The 15,264-nt window shown below is 41.0% G+C and overlaps 1 protein-coding gene across 1 annotated transcript; it reads left to right on the top strand.

The window, feature by feature from the left end:
- The first annotated feature begins 946 nt into the window (after positions 1–946).
- Positions 947–12,708, top strand: C1d (C1D nuclear receptor corepressor). The gene is made up of 5 exons (XM_041669401.1): positions 947–1,033; positions 7,830–7,976; positions 9,112–9,178; positions 9,476–9,531; positions 12,012–12,708. Exons 2-5 carry the CDS (start codon positions 7,839–7,841, stop codon positions 12,174–12,176), a joined length of 426 nt encoding a protein of 141 aa, XP_041525335.1. The 5' UTR covers positions 947–1,033; positions 7,830–7,838; the 3' UTR covers positions 12,177–12,708.
- The last annotated feature ends 2,556 nt before the right edge of the window (positions 12,709–15,264 follow it).

The following is a 15,264-nucleotide window of genomic DNA, read 5'->3' as shown; positions in this document are numbered from 1 at the left end:
GACAGGAGCAAACAGGACAGGAACACGGAGACAGGAGATGATGCAAAGGCCAGGGAGGGGTGCTGCTCACTGCCTTGCTCTTCAAGGCTTGCTCAGCCTGCTTTCTTGTAGAATCCAGGGCCATCAGCACAGGATCCGCATCAGTAGTCATGGGCTAGCCTCTCCCGTCAATCTCTAAGTAAGAAAATACCTTACAGGACTGCCTGTAACCTCATCTTATGGAGGCATTTTCTTTTTATTTATTTATTTGTTTATTTATTTATTTATTTATTTATTATGTATACAATATTCTGTCTGTGTGTATGCCTGCAAACCAGAAGAGGGCACCAGACCCCATTACAGATGGTTGTGAGCCACCATGTGGTTGCTGGGAATTGAACTCAGGACCTCCAGAAGAGCAGGCAATGCTCTCAACCTCTGAGCCATCTCTCCAGCCCCCTGGAGGCATTTTCTTAATTGGCCCTCTTCTTAGTCATTTTAGCTCGCGTCAAGTTGACATAAAACTCCCCAGCAGTTGGGGTGGCACAGCCAACACACGTGAAGCGGGTTGTGAATTGAAGGCCATCCATAATGCATGAGACCCGCTCAAAAACAGAAGCAAAATAACGAAAACCGGGCTTGTACTCTGCATATGGCCACGGCCCTATTTAAAAATTTTTGTTTTACTGTATTTCATAAGTATCCCTTAGCCTAGTAGCTGGCAGACAGGCAGCAGACCCTACCTAGTCTAGAGGAGCCCCTCAAAAATTTGATCTGAGAACTCCGGACCCAGTTTCCGGCAAGGGAAAGATCTGAACAAAGCCATAGAGAACGCTCAACTTGCTTCTAGGGTAGGTGAGGGCAGAAACCTAATCGACACAACATGCCAGGGCTTCCTTCCTCACGCTTCTCATCCGGGCGCGAGGTGTGAGCCGCGGTACTGAACTACGCATGCGCGAGCCTCGGAGCGACGCACGCGTGGCAGGCAGGGGCGGGGACATGGCGTCATCAACGTGCGACCTCTTTCCCGGAGCCGGTCGTCCACGGTATTGAGGTATAGTGCAAAGCTGGGTTCGGGTGATTGTCGCGCTCCTGTCAGGGCCCCTTTTCCGGCGTCCCGGGATCGCGTCCGTCCTGTGGCCGACTGGGGAGCCAGCGGGGCCTCGGTGCCGCTAGCGTGGTCCCTGCAGTCCCCTGAGCCTGGCAATGGCGCTCTCAGGCTCTGCCTTTCCTCGGCCCCTGGTTTCTCTCCCTACTCTGCCTTTGCCCTTCTCTTGTTTAACGTTGCCTTTCAAGGGTTGAAAAGCAACAAGTGAAAACCCAACGAAATCTGTTTCTAACTGATTTCAAATCTAAACGGAGAAAGGCTGTGATGGAAGGCGAAAAGAGTAATTTTTCCATGCACTCCTTACTATTCTGCCCAAGATCGGAACGCTCACGTTGGCAATGTTAGCTCACTTGAGATAAAGGCTTCCTTAATGTTTCTTTCTTCATTTTTTCTTTTTTTTGAGACTGGGTTTCGCTATGTAGCCCCGGGTGCCATGGAGTACTCTCTGTAGGCCAGGCTGGGCTTGTACTCAGAGGCTCCCCCTCCCTCTGCCTCCCAAGTGCTGGGATTAAAGGCGTGCATCACCATGCCCTGCCAGCATCAACAGTAAAAAGAGTCAGGCCCTATGGAGCTGGAATTACAGGTGGTTGCGAGCTTCCCAATCTGGTTGCTGGGAACCAAACTTGGGTCCTCTGGAAGATAAACAAGTACTTTTAACTGCTAAACCACCTTGCCAGCCTTGTAATTTATGTGCTTTTTTATTGCTGAACTTTTGGATTGTGTGTGTGTGTGTGTGTGTGTGTGTGTGTATTTTCTCATCTGCAGGAATATGTGCCCGTGTGTGTATGTGGAAGTCCGCACATGATTTCTTCTTCCATCCTTCAGTTTGTTTATTGAGTGGCACTCCACAATGTTTTTCATTGAACCCGAGACTCACTAACTTCAGCCATTCTAGCTAGGATGCTAAGTGATTCCCCGTTTCTGCCTTCTGAGTGTTGGGCCCCCTCCATACCCGCCCCACATTTATGAGGGTGCAGGAGATCTGAATTCCAGCCCTCAAGCTTGGGGTGGGGGCAGGTGCTTTATCCAGTCAGCAACTTCTCTAACTCCTGTGATGTGTTTTTAGAGGTTAATACATCTGAAAAGGTAGCCTTGTATATTCTCAGATTTTACTGAAAATTGCAGGTAACACTAACAGAATCACTGACCAAGACAGTAGTATTTATTGAGAACTTATATATACGGTTCATCATTATTTTCAAAGGTAATGTTGTATAAAATGTAATTATAAGAATAGAATTATGGTGCCGAACCTGCAAATTGCTTTCTTGTTACAAAAATACATTAAGTATATGTTGTATTTTCTTTCTGTCACTAATATGGTTATTATATGGAACTCTAATTGCCGTAGAGATGGAAACAGCTTCCAAATATACATTACCATATATTTTCCTCCTGAATCCATGTAGTAACTTCTAGTATTTGTAAGTCCAAACTGTGACATGATGCTAAGATTCTCTAAACTTGGGTCCCAGTTAACTCTCTGTGTGTGGGAGGGGGTTGGGTGTGAGTGTAGAAGCTGCATTTTGAGTTTGTATGTGTGGTGTGTAGAAGCTGTACTTTGAGTGTGTGTGGGGAGTGTAGAAGCTGTACTTTGAGTGTGCATGTCTGTGGGGTGTACAAGCTGTACTCTGAGATTTCATCTTTTTTGTCCCAGTTGACTATGTGTGGGGTGTAGAAGCTGAACTCCGAGTTTTCATCTTTTCTGGGCTCATGATGTGTGCTATGGTGCTCATGACGGTGAGCAGTATCAGCATGGATTCAAGTGACTCTTGTGATCTTGAGGGTAAATTACATAGTGTGTAGTGTACTTAGTGAGATATTCAACACCTCAGCACTCTGGCCTTGGACCAACTTCTTTTTTCTGTCTTCATTTATTCCTTTAGTGACTGGTTCCCATCTTATGACTTTAAATACCATCTGTTCATTCACAATTTTCAATTTTTTATTTAACCAGCGACCACTTCCTTCAACTCTAGACTCCTTATACTTAGCTTCCCCCTCAACCCTTCTATTTGATGACTCAGCAAACATCTGAATATTTTTCTGCTCCCACAATCCTGCCCATCCTGCTTTAGGGCAGATTTTGTGTTTGTTTGCTTGCTTGGCTTTGTTGGTAACAGGACTTGGCTTTGAACTCAGGATCTCTGGCCTCAGATTCCCAAGGCTGGGGTCGTGAGTGTGCACCACTGTGTCCACTCAAGTCTTGGTTAGCAGCAGCTCCGCTCTTATGGTTGTTTCACTTTATTCTCGTAACCCACAATCAGCCCCTGAGTGGATTCTGCTGCCTTTGCCTACAAAATCCAACCCAAGCTGGACCACTGTCCTCCACCTTCAGTTCCTTCTGCCTGCTTAGGTTCATAGCTGATGCTGTCATTTCATCCTTCATAATTAGTCCCCTACAGTTCATCCATCCTGTACAGCAGCCAGCGTGGCCCGCCACGCCTGCAGAGGACTTTCATTGCTTTACTTGCTGGTCTCTTCCCCTCTCGCCCTGCCACACCTCCCAGTCAGCTGGATTCTAATACATTTATTAATTTGTTGAGAACTAGCTCTAGCCCTAACCTAATCCTAAACACGCATTCAATATATTTTATCATATTCACTGCACTCCTCTCCTAACTCCTCGGACTCCCACCCTGCCCCAGTCAGCTGTTTGAAGGGCGCTTTAGCAAGTCCTCTTTCCTGCTACCCACAGCTGATTCTGCTTCCGTGATGGGTGTAGCTCCAGAGTTGTAGATGTTGATTTTACTCTTGTAGATTAAGGACAGACGCAGAAGCTTCATGTGGTGTTGGTGGGAGGGAAAGAGAATTAAGGCTGAAGGATGACAGGGCCAGACTTTGACGTTGCTTTCATGTTGTATAAAAGAGTGTTTTGTCCTGAAAGGATAAGGCGCCATTGCAGGGCTCAACGAGCCGAGTGTCAGTACCTAGTTAGGGTATTGCCATGAAGACTCCTCCCCACTGTGCTTGTCTACTTGACTCCACTCTGAAGAGTGTTTGGAGATGGGTTTGCTTTCCTCGGGTCTTGTTATGCCTGCTAGTTTGCAGTGTCAGGGCACCCTGTATCTCCCCACGCCATTGTGTTTTTATGTTTCTGTGATTATTGGATTGAGGTGTATCATGTGCAGTAAGCACAGAAGCTCAGGGTCCAGGTTTCTGCTCATCAATGCATTCCAAGCATCAGGGTTGTTTGTTGTCAATTCTGGATACTTGTGTGGTGAGTGAGCAAGCCCTTGTGGCTGGCGAGTGACTGTTCAGCACATGCTCTTCTTGATATCCCAGTGTGCCCCGCAAGCCGAGGAGACAGTGCACAGTCGGTTCAGGAATGAATGAGGGCATTGATAGTGCTCCCAGCTGGGCTCTGTGTTTGTGTCCTCAGGAAGGCTAGTGCACCTCGAGCTAAGGTTGAGAACTGGCTGGTGGGCACCAAGGGAGGTTAGGTTTGTGGTGGTGTCTCTGAGAGAGTTGGTGGGAGGTGTGACCGTTCAGAAAGCTAAGCTAGAAGAGGCAATAAGATTGATGAAGAATATATATACCTCTATGTTGGCCAGAAAATTCAGCCCCAGGGAAAAGAAGACATTTTGGTTCTTTGAATGTGGTAGTGGAGCTAAAGAGTCATAGGTTTGCCTATAGCTGCTAAGTAGGGGGATTGATCATCTGTCTGTCATCCCCAGTACATTTCAAATTGTCAAACACATGAAGCTTTTATTATAGATTTGTTTTAACACATTGTGTAAATCTCCTATAGTCCTAGTTCCGAGAACTAGGTATGCTGTCTCACTTCCCTGCTTTTCCTTTCCTGGAAGTAGCTACAGTTAACAGTTTATTTTGTATGTTTTAGAGAACTCACATGTATGTATAAGTATGTTAGTTTTCAGTTGCTGCTTGAAAAAGGGATAAATGTAAAGAGAGGAAAGACTTGTTGGGCTTATAGTTTTGGAGATTCAGTCCATGACTGGTCCTTGCTGCTCTTGTATGTGCCAGGGAGAGGCTGAGAGGGAGGGAAATCCACCCAAGTCCACAGTCTTCTTGGAGACCGCCCCCTCCCCCAGTATGACTAAAAAAACTGCCAGCCGGGTCTTAGGGTTTCTTTTCCCTTCCCTCCCCTCCCCTCCCCTCCCCTCCCCTCCCCTCCCCTCCCCTCCCCTTTCCTCCCCTCCCTCCCTGCCTCTTTCTTTCCTTCTTTCTTTCTTTCTTTCTTTCTTTCTAAAATTTATTTATTTATTATGTACACAGTGTTCTGCTTGTATATATGCCTGCAGGCCGGAAGAGGGAACCAGATCTTATTACAGATGGTTGTGAGCCACCATATGGTTGCTGGGAATTGAGCTTAGAACCTCTGGAAGAGCCATCTCTCCAGCCCCCTATTTCTTAGACTTCTTAGGTTTTGCTATCTTCCAAAATTGTCATGAGCTGGGGACCACAGTCTGACATGGGTCTTTCTGGGATTCACACCCAGGCCATAGCAACCAAGTATGTGTCTACTCATGTTGTTTTCTTAAATAAAGAGAAGGTAATATGAGGGTTGAATATGCGCGTGGTGCAATAAGGCCCGCATATTCAGTATCATAATGGAACCCATTGTGGACATTAATTTTTTAAGTAAAGAAACAAGTGAGGTATATTATTTATGCTGCTCTTCAGTTTTCACCTCCTGACCTACCTTACAAATCTTTCTGAACCACACCTCAGTGCTTTTACTACTGCAGGTGCTTTATCGGATGGTATGTCCTAATTTAGTTAATCAGTCTGTATTCGTAGGCACTGTCTTGCGGTTTTGAGAAATATTGCTGCGGATGCACACTAACATGTTTCATGTAAATTAAATGTACATTTCTGAGAAATATGTTTACTGGGTCAATGAACACATGCATACGATTTTGAAATGAAGTATCAAATCCAGAAGATGCTTAATTAAATCAAACGGCTAACGGTGAAAAGGGCCTGTTCGTGGCCACCTTTTGCTTATATTAGGTATTGTTTCACACATGAAAAATGGCATTTTGTTCTCGTGGTTTCCTTGGTGGAGTCAAGTAGTTTTTTTTTTAATATTTTTATGGTTTATTTAACTTTATTTTATGTGCATTGGTGTGAAGTGTCAGATCCCCTGGAACTGATCTTCAGACAGTTGTGAGCTGCCATGTGGGTGCTGGGAACTGAACCAGGGTCCCCTGGAAGAGCAGTCAGTGCTCTTAACCACTGAGCCATCTCTCCAGCCCCCAAGTAGTTTTCTTTGTAGTCATCTGGATTCTTTTGTGAGCTGCTCGCCTCTTTGTCTACTTTCTGTGGAGTTGTGTGTAGTTTCTGCCTGTTTGTTAAATGCATTCACAGAGGCTCTTCCTGTTGTGCTACAGGTTCATTTCCTTAGTATTTTGTTTGGATTTAACCTGATCTATGTGTTTTTACATGGATACATTGTAAAGAATCAGATAAACATAGAGGGATATTTTTGAGCTTGGGGGGTAACTTAGAGGTAGGTTGTGTACTTAGCGTTCTTGAGGCTTTGGTTCAGTTCCCTGGCAGCTGGCCTGCCCTGCCCACTGAAATGACAATGTCTTAAAGACTTGTGTACCATGATCCAGTGATCTGAAATGTCAGCCTCTATTGCCAGCGGTAGAGTTACGAGCGTGGTTGAGCAGCTGTGCAGGTCCGGTGAGCACCTCCTTCCTCTCCCCTCCCTGTAGTACTGTGTGAATGTTCTAGGCTGCACCTCTTCATCCTGCAGTGCAGGACCTGAGTCATAACTGCTCTCCAACTTCATTGTATAATCTACGTAAATCCTTGTTTTGCACTTTGGTTTACTTTATGAAGGCTATTTTTTCAAGGTCATGGTTTTTATCACTGTGTACTTCAGTATGTATCCTTAGATGGCAGACATTATATATCTATAATAGTGTTTTCATATATAACAAAATTATCCATAATTTTGATAATGACCTTTACAGATCATGAAATCAACTAGGTTATTTTATGAATGAAAACTTTGAAGCCCAGAGAGATTTAGTGATTTTTCCCCAAGGTAATAGAGTGTTCAAGCAGGTGCACTGAAAGCTCAAGTGTCTGTTTCCACAACTGTTGTTAAGATGCTTAAGGACTAGAAATACACATATGAACTTGAACTTGAAAGGTAATTTTTGTGATAGTTGATAAAGATTTTTCGTGTCTAGGATTTGTTTTTTAAGTTTAATACAATGAACTGTCAGAATGATCCTAAGCTTTCAAAAGCTAAATAAAACATAAAATTTTCAAACTCACTTTGTTTCTTCAGCACATGTTAGAATTTTTTTTTAAAATCAGACTTTCAGTTTCAAAAAAAAATTGCCTTCATTAGAATGCTTTTTTAAAATGTAGTTTTTCCTCATTTTTTTTTTTTCTGAGATGGCGTCTTACGTTGAACTTACCTACAGCTGAGGGCGACCTGTATTTTGTTCCACTTCCCAAGTGCCTGTGCCACTGAATCTGGGTGAACATGGGTTTTGCCTATTGATATGTGGTGTTAGAGTCATGTTTTCGGAGCTTTGAAGGCATCCAAGGCTTGGTGTGTGGCCTGGGCGGGCTTTTTCCTCTTTCCCAGAAAGGAGGTGTGCTTAGGAGGAGATGGTGGAAGAGATGCCGGAAGCTGCTGTCCTAGACTTGCGTGCTCAGATTCTCCTTCCACCCTTACTCAAAAGTAAAAGTGCTTTTTATTTTCTTTCTAAAGCCCTGTCTCCAATATGAATTCTGAGATTTCTTTTCGCAGTTGGTGGAAATGGCAGGTGAAGAAATGAATGAGGACTATCCCGTGGAGATCCATGAGTCCCTGTCGGCCCTGGAAAGCTCCCTGGGTGCTGTGGACGACATGCTGAAGACCATGATGTCCGTCTCTAGGAACGAGTTGTTGCAGAAGGTATTCTTTCTTTATTTTTGAGACAGGATTTCTCTGTGTAGCCCTGGCTGTCCTGGAACTCACTCTGTAGACCAGGCTGGCCTTGAACTCATAGAGATCCTCCTGATTCTGCCTCCTGAGTGCTGGGATTAAAGGTATGCACTTCCACAGCCTGGTAGCAGAAGGTATTTTAAAATCTGTTTCCTGAAGATGAATTTTGTAAGACTGAAACGTGGAAGAAGCAGTTGATTGACACTGTCCATATCTCTCTACTAGAGTTTCAGATGTAGATGTGTTGGGGTATATTTAGCCAGAACATCCTATAAAACTTTTCATTGGGAACTTTTTTGAAAAGCAAGGACATTCGTAGCCTTTTTTTTTGACAGAATCTGTCTTTGACCTTTTAAGTCTTGTAATGATATTATCAGAGTTTCTGGAAACTCTGCAGTACAAAAACAGTAATTAAATTTCTCCTGTCTTTGGTATTGCCTAAGCATTTTGTTCTCCTTCCTATATGTAACTGAACCATGTACAATGCTTATGTTGACATAAAAGCCCAGATTATAACTCTGAAATTGATATAATTTAGAAGAATTTTTCTCAGAGTGTAAAAATTCCTTGTTTAATCAAAAATGATACCTTGAAGTGAAAATTTTTAGCAAAACAACAACAAAAACACTGGTTATATTTGGGCATATGTATGTATACATGTAAGTTTATAATAGCAGCCATGAATATGAAGGAGAGCAGTGAGGGTATGGAGCAGGGGGGTATAGAGCAGGAGGGTATGGAGCAGGGGAGTATAGAGCAGGAGGGTATGGAGCAGGGGGGTATAGAGCAGGAGGGGTATAGAGCAGGGAGGGTATAGAGCAGGAGGGGTATAGAGCAGGAGGGGTTTAGAGCAGGGGCGTATAGAGCAGGGAGGGTATGGAGCAGAGGGGTATAGAGCAGGGAGGGTATGGAGCAGGGGGCTATAGAGCAGGGAGGGTATGGAGCAGGGGGGTATAGAGCAGGAGGGGTATGGGTATTACTGGATTTTAGGAAGTGAGAAAACATGCCTTTGATGCTGTGTGGTTGGGAAAAGTTTGAAGTGTTATCTGTTGATGTGCAAAGTTTGTGTGCATCTCTCAATCTTCTGTTCTTTCTCTTTTACTAGTTGGACCCACTTGAGCAAGCCAAGGTGGACTTAGTTTCTGCATACACATTAAATTCAATGTTTTGGGGTACGTATTTTACTTTGTAGTTTATTAGGAAGTATATTACTGTAAAGGTGGTTTGCTTTTAAGAGCTAGCAGTCAGCATAGAATTATTTTTTATAGTAATTTTATTATTCAAATGTTTTTTATTTTATGTCAATACAGGATGCCTGTGATCCACACACAAACTTAATATTTCATAGAGATTAAATAATTTGAAATTGAATTAACTGTGCAACCTTCCTTCCACGAATAACTAGGGGTTCTTTTATTATAACACTTAATATATATACTACTTTACTTAATGCTGTCTTTCTCTTACAGTTTATTTGGCAACTCAAGGAGTTAATCCTAAGGAGCATCCGGTGAAGCAAGAATTGGTAAGACGTCTTTGATTTATCCCTGTTTATAGGTCTCCTCTATAACTCTGGAATTCCAGACTTATAGCTGTTATCACGCTGATTAGGGGGATCAGAATTAGGGCAGAATGGCATAATTCCAGTAATTATTTATAACTTTCATATTATTTTTCCTATAAATTGTTAAGATTTTATTCATCTCCGGGGCTACTTAAGAAAAAAAAAAAAAACTCTTAGACAATTCTTAAAAGTGTATTCCAGTTGATTTACTAGCAAAGACGGGGAAATTTCTCTCCTACCTTTTCAGTTCCTCCATTAACTCATTTTCTCAGCAGTAAAGAATTCAGTTCAGCAACAAAGCTAAAAGCTTTTTTGGCACCAGCAGTATGTCTACTGTCCAGTAATTCTGCATCAGTGACATATTTACAACCTGCAATAAATCTTCTAGGTTGTCTCTGTATTCCATTTAGATGTATAAGTACACTAAATAAGATCTAATATCTTGGAGTTTTTGCTGACTTCAAATATTAAGTCAAATCATCCAATTCAAAGGAGAAAAATAGAAATCAAACATAGTTACCTTACTGACTTGGCTTCATGAATAAGAATTTTAATGAATTTATTCTTTGTGTACATAAAATGTAATGTACATATATATGCAAAACACACTTGACATTGTATCCCATTTTCAAGTCTTCTAGTAGCCAGTAAAGTGTGTTATTTACATCTTAGTAAAGCATATAGGTAATATACTTAAAAATAAAATGAGTAATTCAGGCCTCTTATCCTCATTTATAAAAGTGTATAGATCAGGATATTTTCTTCTTTTAAAGTTCTTGAGGGAAAAATAAATTTATACTTAAATAGCGGTTGTGAAACAATTTTAAGAGAAAGGCATAAAGGAATATGTATAGATTTTATTTGATTTATGATATTGGCTTTAAGAAGTACAGGTTATCTTTCTAGCTTTCTAATGGTGTCCTTTTATGAAATTATTTTTAACCCAAAGTTATTTCCAGTACTCAATATTGTGTTTGTAAAAGGATAAGACCATTTGTCTTCATTCTCCTTCAGAATCTATTTCATGGAGAGCATATTAATTTTCTGGATAAGGATTGGCAAATAAAAAGCCTTCTTAAGTCTATTACCCTTTCCTGACCTTGCAACAGACATTGCTAATTGATCCCAGAGTTAGAGGAAATCTATTTGCTATTTGTCATATGCATCACAAGTGGGAAACAGTCGCCTTCTTCATCCAGTAATGTTTGAGTGCCTACTACGAGCCTGGCATCGTTTTCGAGCGAGATGATTCCTTGGAGAAAAAGCTGAGGAGTGTGGCAGGTGCCACACCCACAGTGTGACCATAATAAGATGAACACCACACATACTGACTGTGCAGGATGCTCAGGGGTATTCTATGGGGAAAAGGAAAAAGCAGAGCAGGTGTAGCAAATTGGGGTACCTGATAAAGTGCCAGTGTTAAATGGAGGCGCTCCCTGACAAGACTGACAGCGCAGCAGACTAGAGGAGACTGGATGAAGGAGGGCGCAGGTCCCAGGGCAGGTCTAGGGTGGGGGTGCTGCTTTCTAAGGGTTGCAGCTTTGACGCGGAAGAAGGAGGCAGTAGAGGATTTTGAACAGTTACTCAGTTTTGGTAATGAAACACTTGTAAGGTTCTGTATTTTACTGTGTATGTTCATATATCTCTTTTATTTCAGTGAAACTTGAACAGTAATCAGTCACTTACTGTATTGTATGGTTTCATCAACTTTAATTCATCATTTGAAGTATAAGATTTATTTATTCTGAGTAATATTCTTAAGAGATTTAAAGTAGCCCAGAAACCTGTTATGTTTCTTACCTTTAAAGTCTGTGTATTTTATTAGAAAATTTCCCATGCTTACCAGTCAAAATTACGAAATTGAATAAAAGAGCTCCTATTTCATTCTTTCTATTTTAATTGTGACACTAGGCAGTAACATAAAATAGATATAAATACTGCCCCACCTATTTTCTGTTTAGAAATGGTGGGAGAATTGATTGGTTGGTGTAAGAATTTAGGTTAATGTGAATTAACACAGTAGAGCTGCGTGTCGGCCAGTCGTTGTTTATTGTGATACCCTGGCATGTGCCTTTTCCTGGAAGAGTTCAGAACTCTTCTAAAATGGTTGGTTCTTGATTATTGCTGTTTTTAGACAGTCTGGTGTAGAGCCAAGGTGCCCTCAAACTGACTGACCTTCAAGTCTTGATCCTCCTGCCTTTGCTTTTCAAGAGGTGGGTGCATCCCCATGTCCACTGAAGGGAGTTTAAAGTATGCCTTCCCTACATTGTCCAAGAACGCAGAGGGCATGCTTAGCCTGTTTGCACTCACTAGTCCCGTGGACTTAATTGTCAATAAATACTCACTGTTGGTTTTCACTGAGCAAGAGTATAATAAAACCTAAAGATAGTGAACAGCTCAGGAAATCATTGCCTTTTATTTTCTTTCTTTTTATCTTTAAGGAAAGAATCAGAGTCTACATGAACAGAGTCAAGGAAATAACAGACAAGAAAAAGGCTGCCAAGCTGGACAGGGGTGCTGCCTCAAGATTTGTCAAAAACGCACTCTGGGAACCGAAACAGAAAAATACACCAAACGTTGCTAATAAAGGGAAAAGTAAACATTGACTTTCTGGTTTTGATGTACATATTTTCAAAAAGTACATCGTTTTTATCAGCTTACGAAATAGGTAGTTATGTGGCAATGTGAGGTTTAAATGGATTCCTTTTTGAATTCATATGTAAATTTACACATTAAATTTGTGATACTGAATTTTTTTTGCTGAGAAAGATTAAGTTGTCTTTATTGATTTTCATATGAGGTATCATGATGTTTTTAATATTGTAAGATATTCTATAAGCAATTGTGAAATCCAAATGTTCTTTGTAAACATTTGTGGTGTTTTAAATGAATAATGATATTATGAAGTGTGCTGTCTCTAGACTGGAGATCTAAGGACATCTGTTTTCACTAATGGTGATAAATACAGTGACTTAAATACCCACGCTGTTTTCTGTGTAGTTAGTTCAACATGTTTCTGTGTTTTTTTTTTTTTTTGGCAGTAATTGCTTTCTTAATATTCAAAGTACAAAATTGAAACCTTAAGGCTGTACTTTAACTCTTCACGTTCCATTTAAATAAAATATTCTCATTACCACTGATGGAAAATAAGATTGTGTGTCCTGGCTGGCTTTGGCTTGATTCCCTCCTAACAAAGGTTGTTGCTATGTAGCTCCCTCGCTTCTTGCTATGCACAGAGAAAGGGAGCATGGAAGGCAGGCGTGAGAAGCTGGATCCAGTAGGCTGATTTGTGAGTCATGTCTTAGCTTTCTTTTAGACGTTTTCTGACTCTTGTTTCCTAGGCCACATTTACTAAGGAACTGTTTGAACCAAATTTCTTTATTAAATACTGCCCGTTCGGCACAGGAGGAATCACCTTGTATTTACATTCTGATTTATTTTTCCAGAGTATTTGTCAGGGAGTTCTGCATCTTAAACTGTTTTAGTGACTGAGCCCCGATAGCCTTGCTGTTCTCACCCCACATCATCATGTGTAGGGATGCCAAGTATAGCTAAGTTCTTTAATTTTTGAGAATAAGAGTTGTTGAAATTGTGTTTAATTTTCCACAACAACTTTGAATATATAAATCTCTTGATTCATAGTATGTTATAATGGGCTTCGGAAGGCATGTTAAAATCTGTGATACGTGGAGAGTAATTCCCGTATGGATGCAGAAAACCTCTTAGTTCTGGTACCAGATACTTTGCAAACACGCTTAGGCACGTTTGTAGTTATTTCACTCTTTGCCATTTAATTCTGTCAAATTTCTAGCTAGTTTTCAAGTCACTTCCTTAGAGAAATAAATGCTTTGTTAAGATAATTATAGAATACATTCTTAATGTTCATTGTAGAGAAACTTTTAAATTTAATAAAGAAAAAATTTTAATGAAAATTGTCACATGATTGCAGAAAATCATTAACCAATGTATTGTTTCTGAAAGTCCAGCTTAACAGCCCATTAAATTGGATATCTTTAGTAGCAGTTTATTGGGTTGTTTGATAAAATTAATACCCTGATGTCCGCATTGCCAAGTCCTGAGCTCAGTCCTAGAGATGTTATCTGCAGCCCTTGTGCTGTTTTTAAGAAGTATTATGGAACAATAATCTTAGTTCAGTTCAGTATTTCAGAGTTCTGGGAAATTTTGCTCACTAGCCTCATCTAGAATTACACAGAGTGGTGAGCTCATCAAATTTATAAAATAGTTATTGGTAACAGTTTATTCCAAGTAATGCTTTGCCCTGAGGGTAGGTGTTAATTGTGTGTTTTATGGTCATGGGACTCAGCACATTAGAGAGGTTGTAGCTGTGGTAGTCTTTAGATTTGTAGATACTGATCTTATCTTTTAATATTTTAAGATTTTCTTCTTGTTCGTAGTTGCAGAGTGGGAAGTAAAATATGTTAAATTAAAATTTGAAGGTTGAATCATAATTTACATTTCTGGAGTTAGGTCATACCAAGAAGGTGGGCTTTTCAGAAACTGAAGTATTAAATCTATCCAGTTATTAATATGGACTGGTATTATTTCTAACTACAGGTTTTTAAATTATTTAAAAACACAAATACTTCAGAAACAGACAGTGTACTGAAGATAGACACATTTTTCTTGAAGTGAAAGATACTTTGGGATTAATCAGTTTATGATTCTATTAAATTACAGTTTCATACAATAAATTCCCAGGACTTGTGACTTTTCAAAGTCTTACTGACTGAGAAAGGTTTGGGTAGTGATTCTGAACATTTTTAAAACTCAACTTCACATAAATCAGGAAGAGAAACATGGACCATCCCTGCACAGTAATAACCTTGTTTATGTGCTTCCGTGGCCCCTCCTAGTGACCTCACGGCGTCCTGGCTTGTGTGACTGCTGTGAACACTCCTTGCCCTGCCTTCTAGTCCAAGGCCAGTTTCGGAACTACAGTTGGATGTTGTTTAGCTAATGAGTACCTTAGAGCTGTCACAGGCAGTTGTGGCTTTACATAGGGTTAAAATAGAACTTAACACATTTGGCTTTTTAGAAGGATTTTTAGAAGATCTTGACTCTTTCTGTTTTCTGTTTGGAGATTTGCTGTTAAAGTGAGCTAATTGTCACAGTCTGCTCCTTGGAGCCCTTATCTTTGACTTGATTTGCCTTTTTTTAGAATGCTTATATTGGGGTGTAATGTTTTTAGTTCATTATTTTTGGTGTTAGAGATTGAACCAAGCCCTTGAGCATGCTAGGCAAGCACTCCATCCCCAGTTGCAGCACAATTTAAAATATAGCCACATTAGTGAAGCTATTCACAAAAGGGGCAGCTACAATGAAGCTTCTGACGTTTTAACTTTTAATCCCACCTACCTCCCTACCAAGGCCAAAACCCAGCCAATTCTGGTTCTTCTGGCTCCCGCACCCCCACTCCCTGCTTTTGAGACAGAGTCTCTCTGTGTAGCCCTGGCATTTTGTATTCTTGTCATTTGCTATGAAGACCAGACTTAAACACTTTTCTGCCTCTGCCTCCCAGATGCTGAGGGCAGTTTGATGCTACCACACCCAGCTCAGCTCTAGTCCTTGAAGGTTCATTTTTATTCTCTCTGTGTGAGTGTTTTGCTTGCATGTATGCATTTGCATCATATGTGTGCAGTGCCCATATAGGGCAGTAGATGGTGTTGGATCCCT

Source organism: Microtus oregoni, unplaced genomic scaffold, assembly GCF_018167655.1.
Source record: "Microtus oregoni isolate MIOR12 unplaced genomic scaffold, Mior012 000019F_ref0000042, whole genome shotgun sequence".
In the NCBI taxonomy this organism is placed as follows: domain Eukaryota; kingdom Metazoa; phylum Chordata; class Mammalia; order Rodentia; family Cricetidae; genus Microtus; species Microtus oregoni.
Note: the sequence above shows the minus strand (reverse complement) of the source record. Positions and strands in the feature narration are given on the sequence as shown.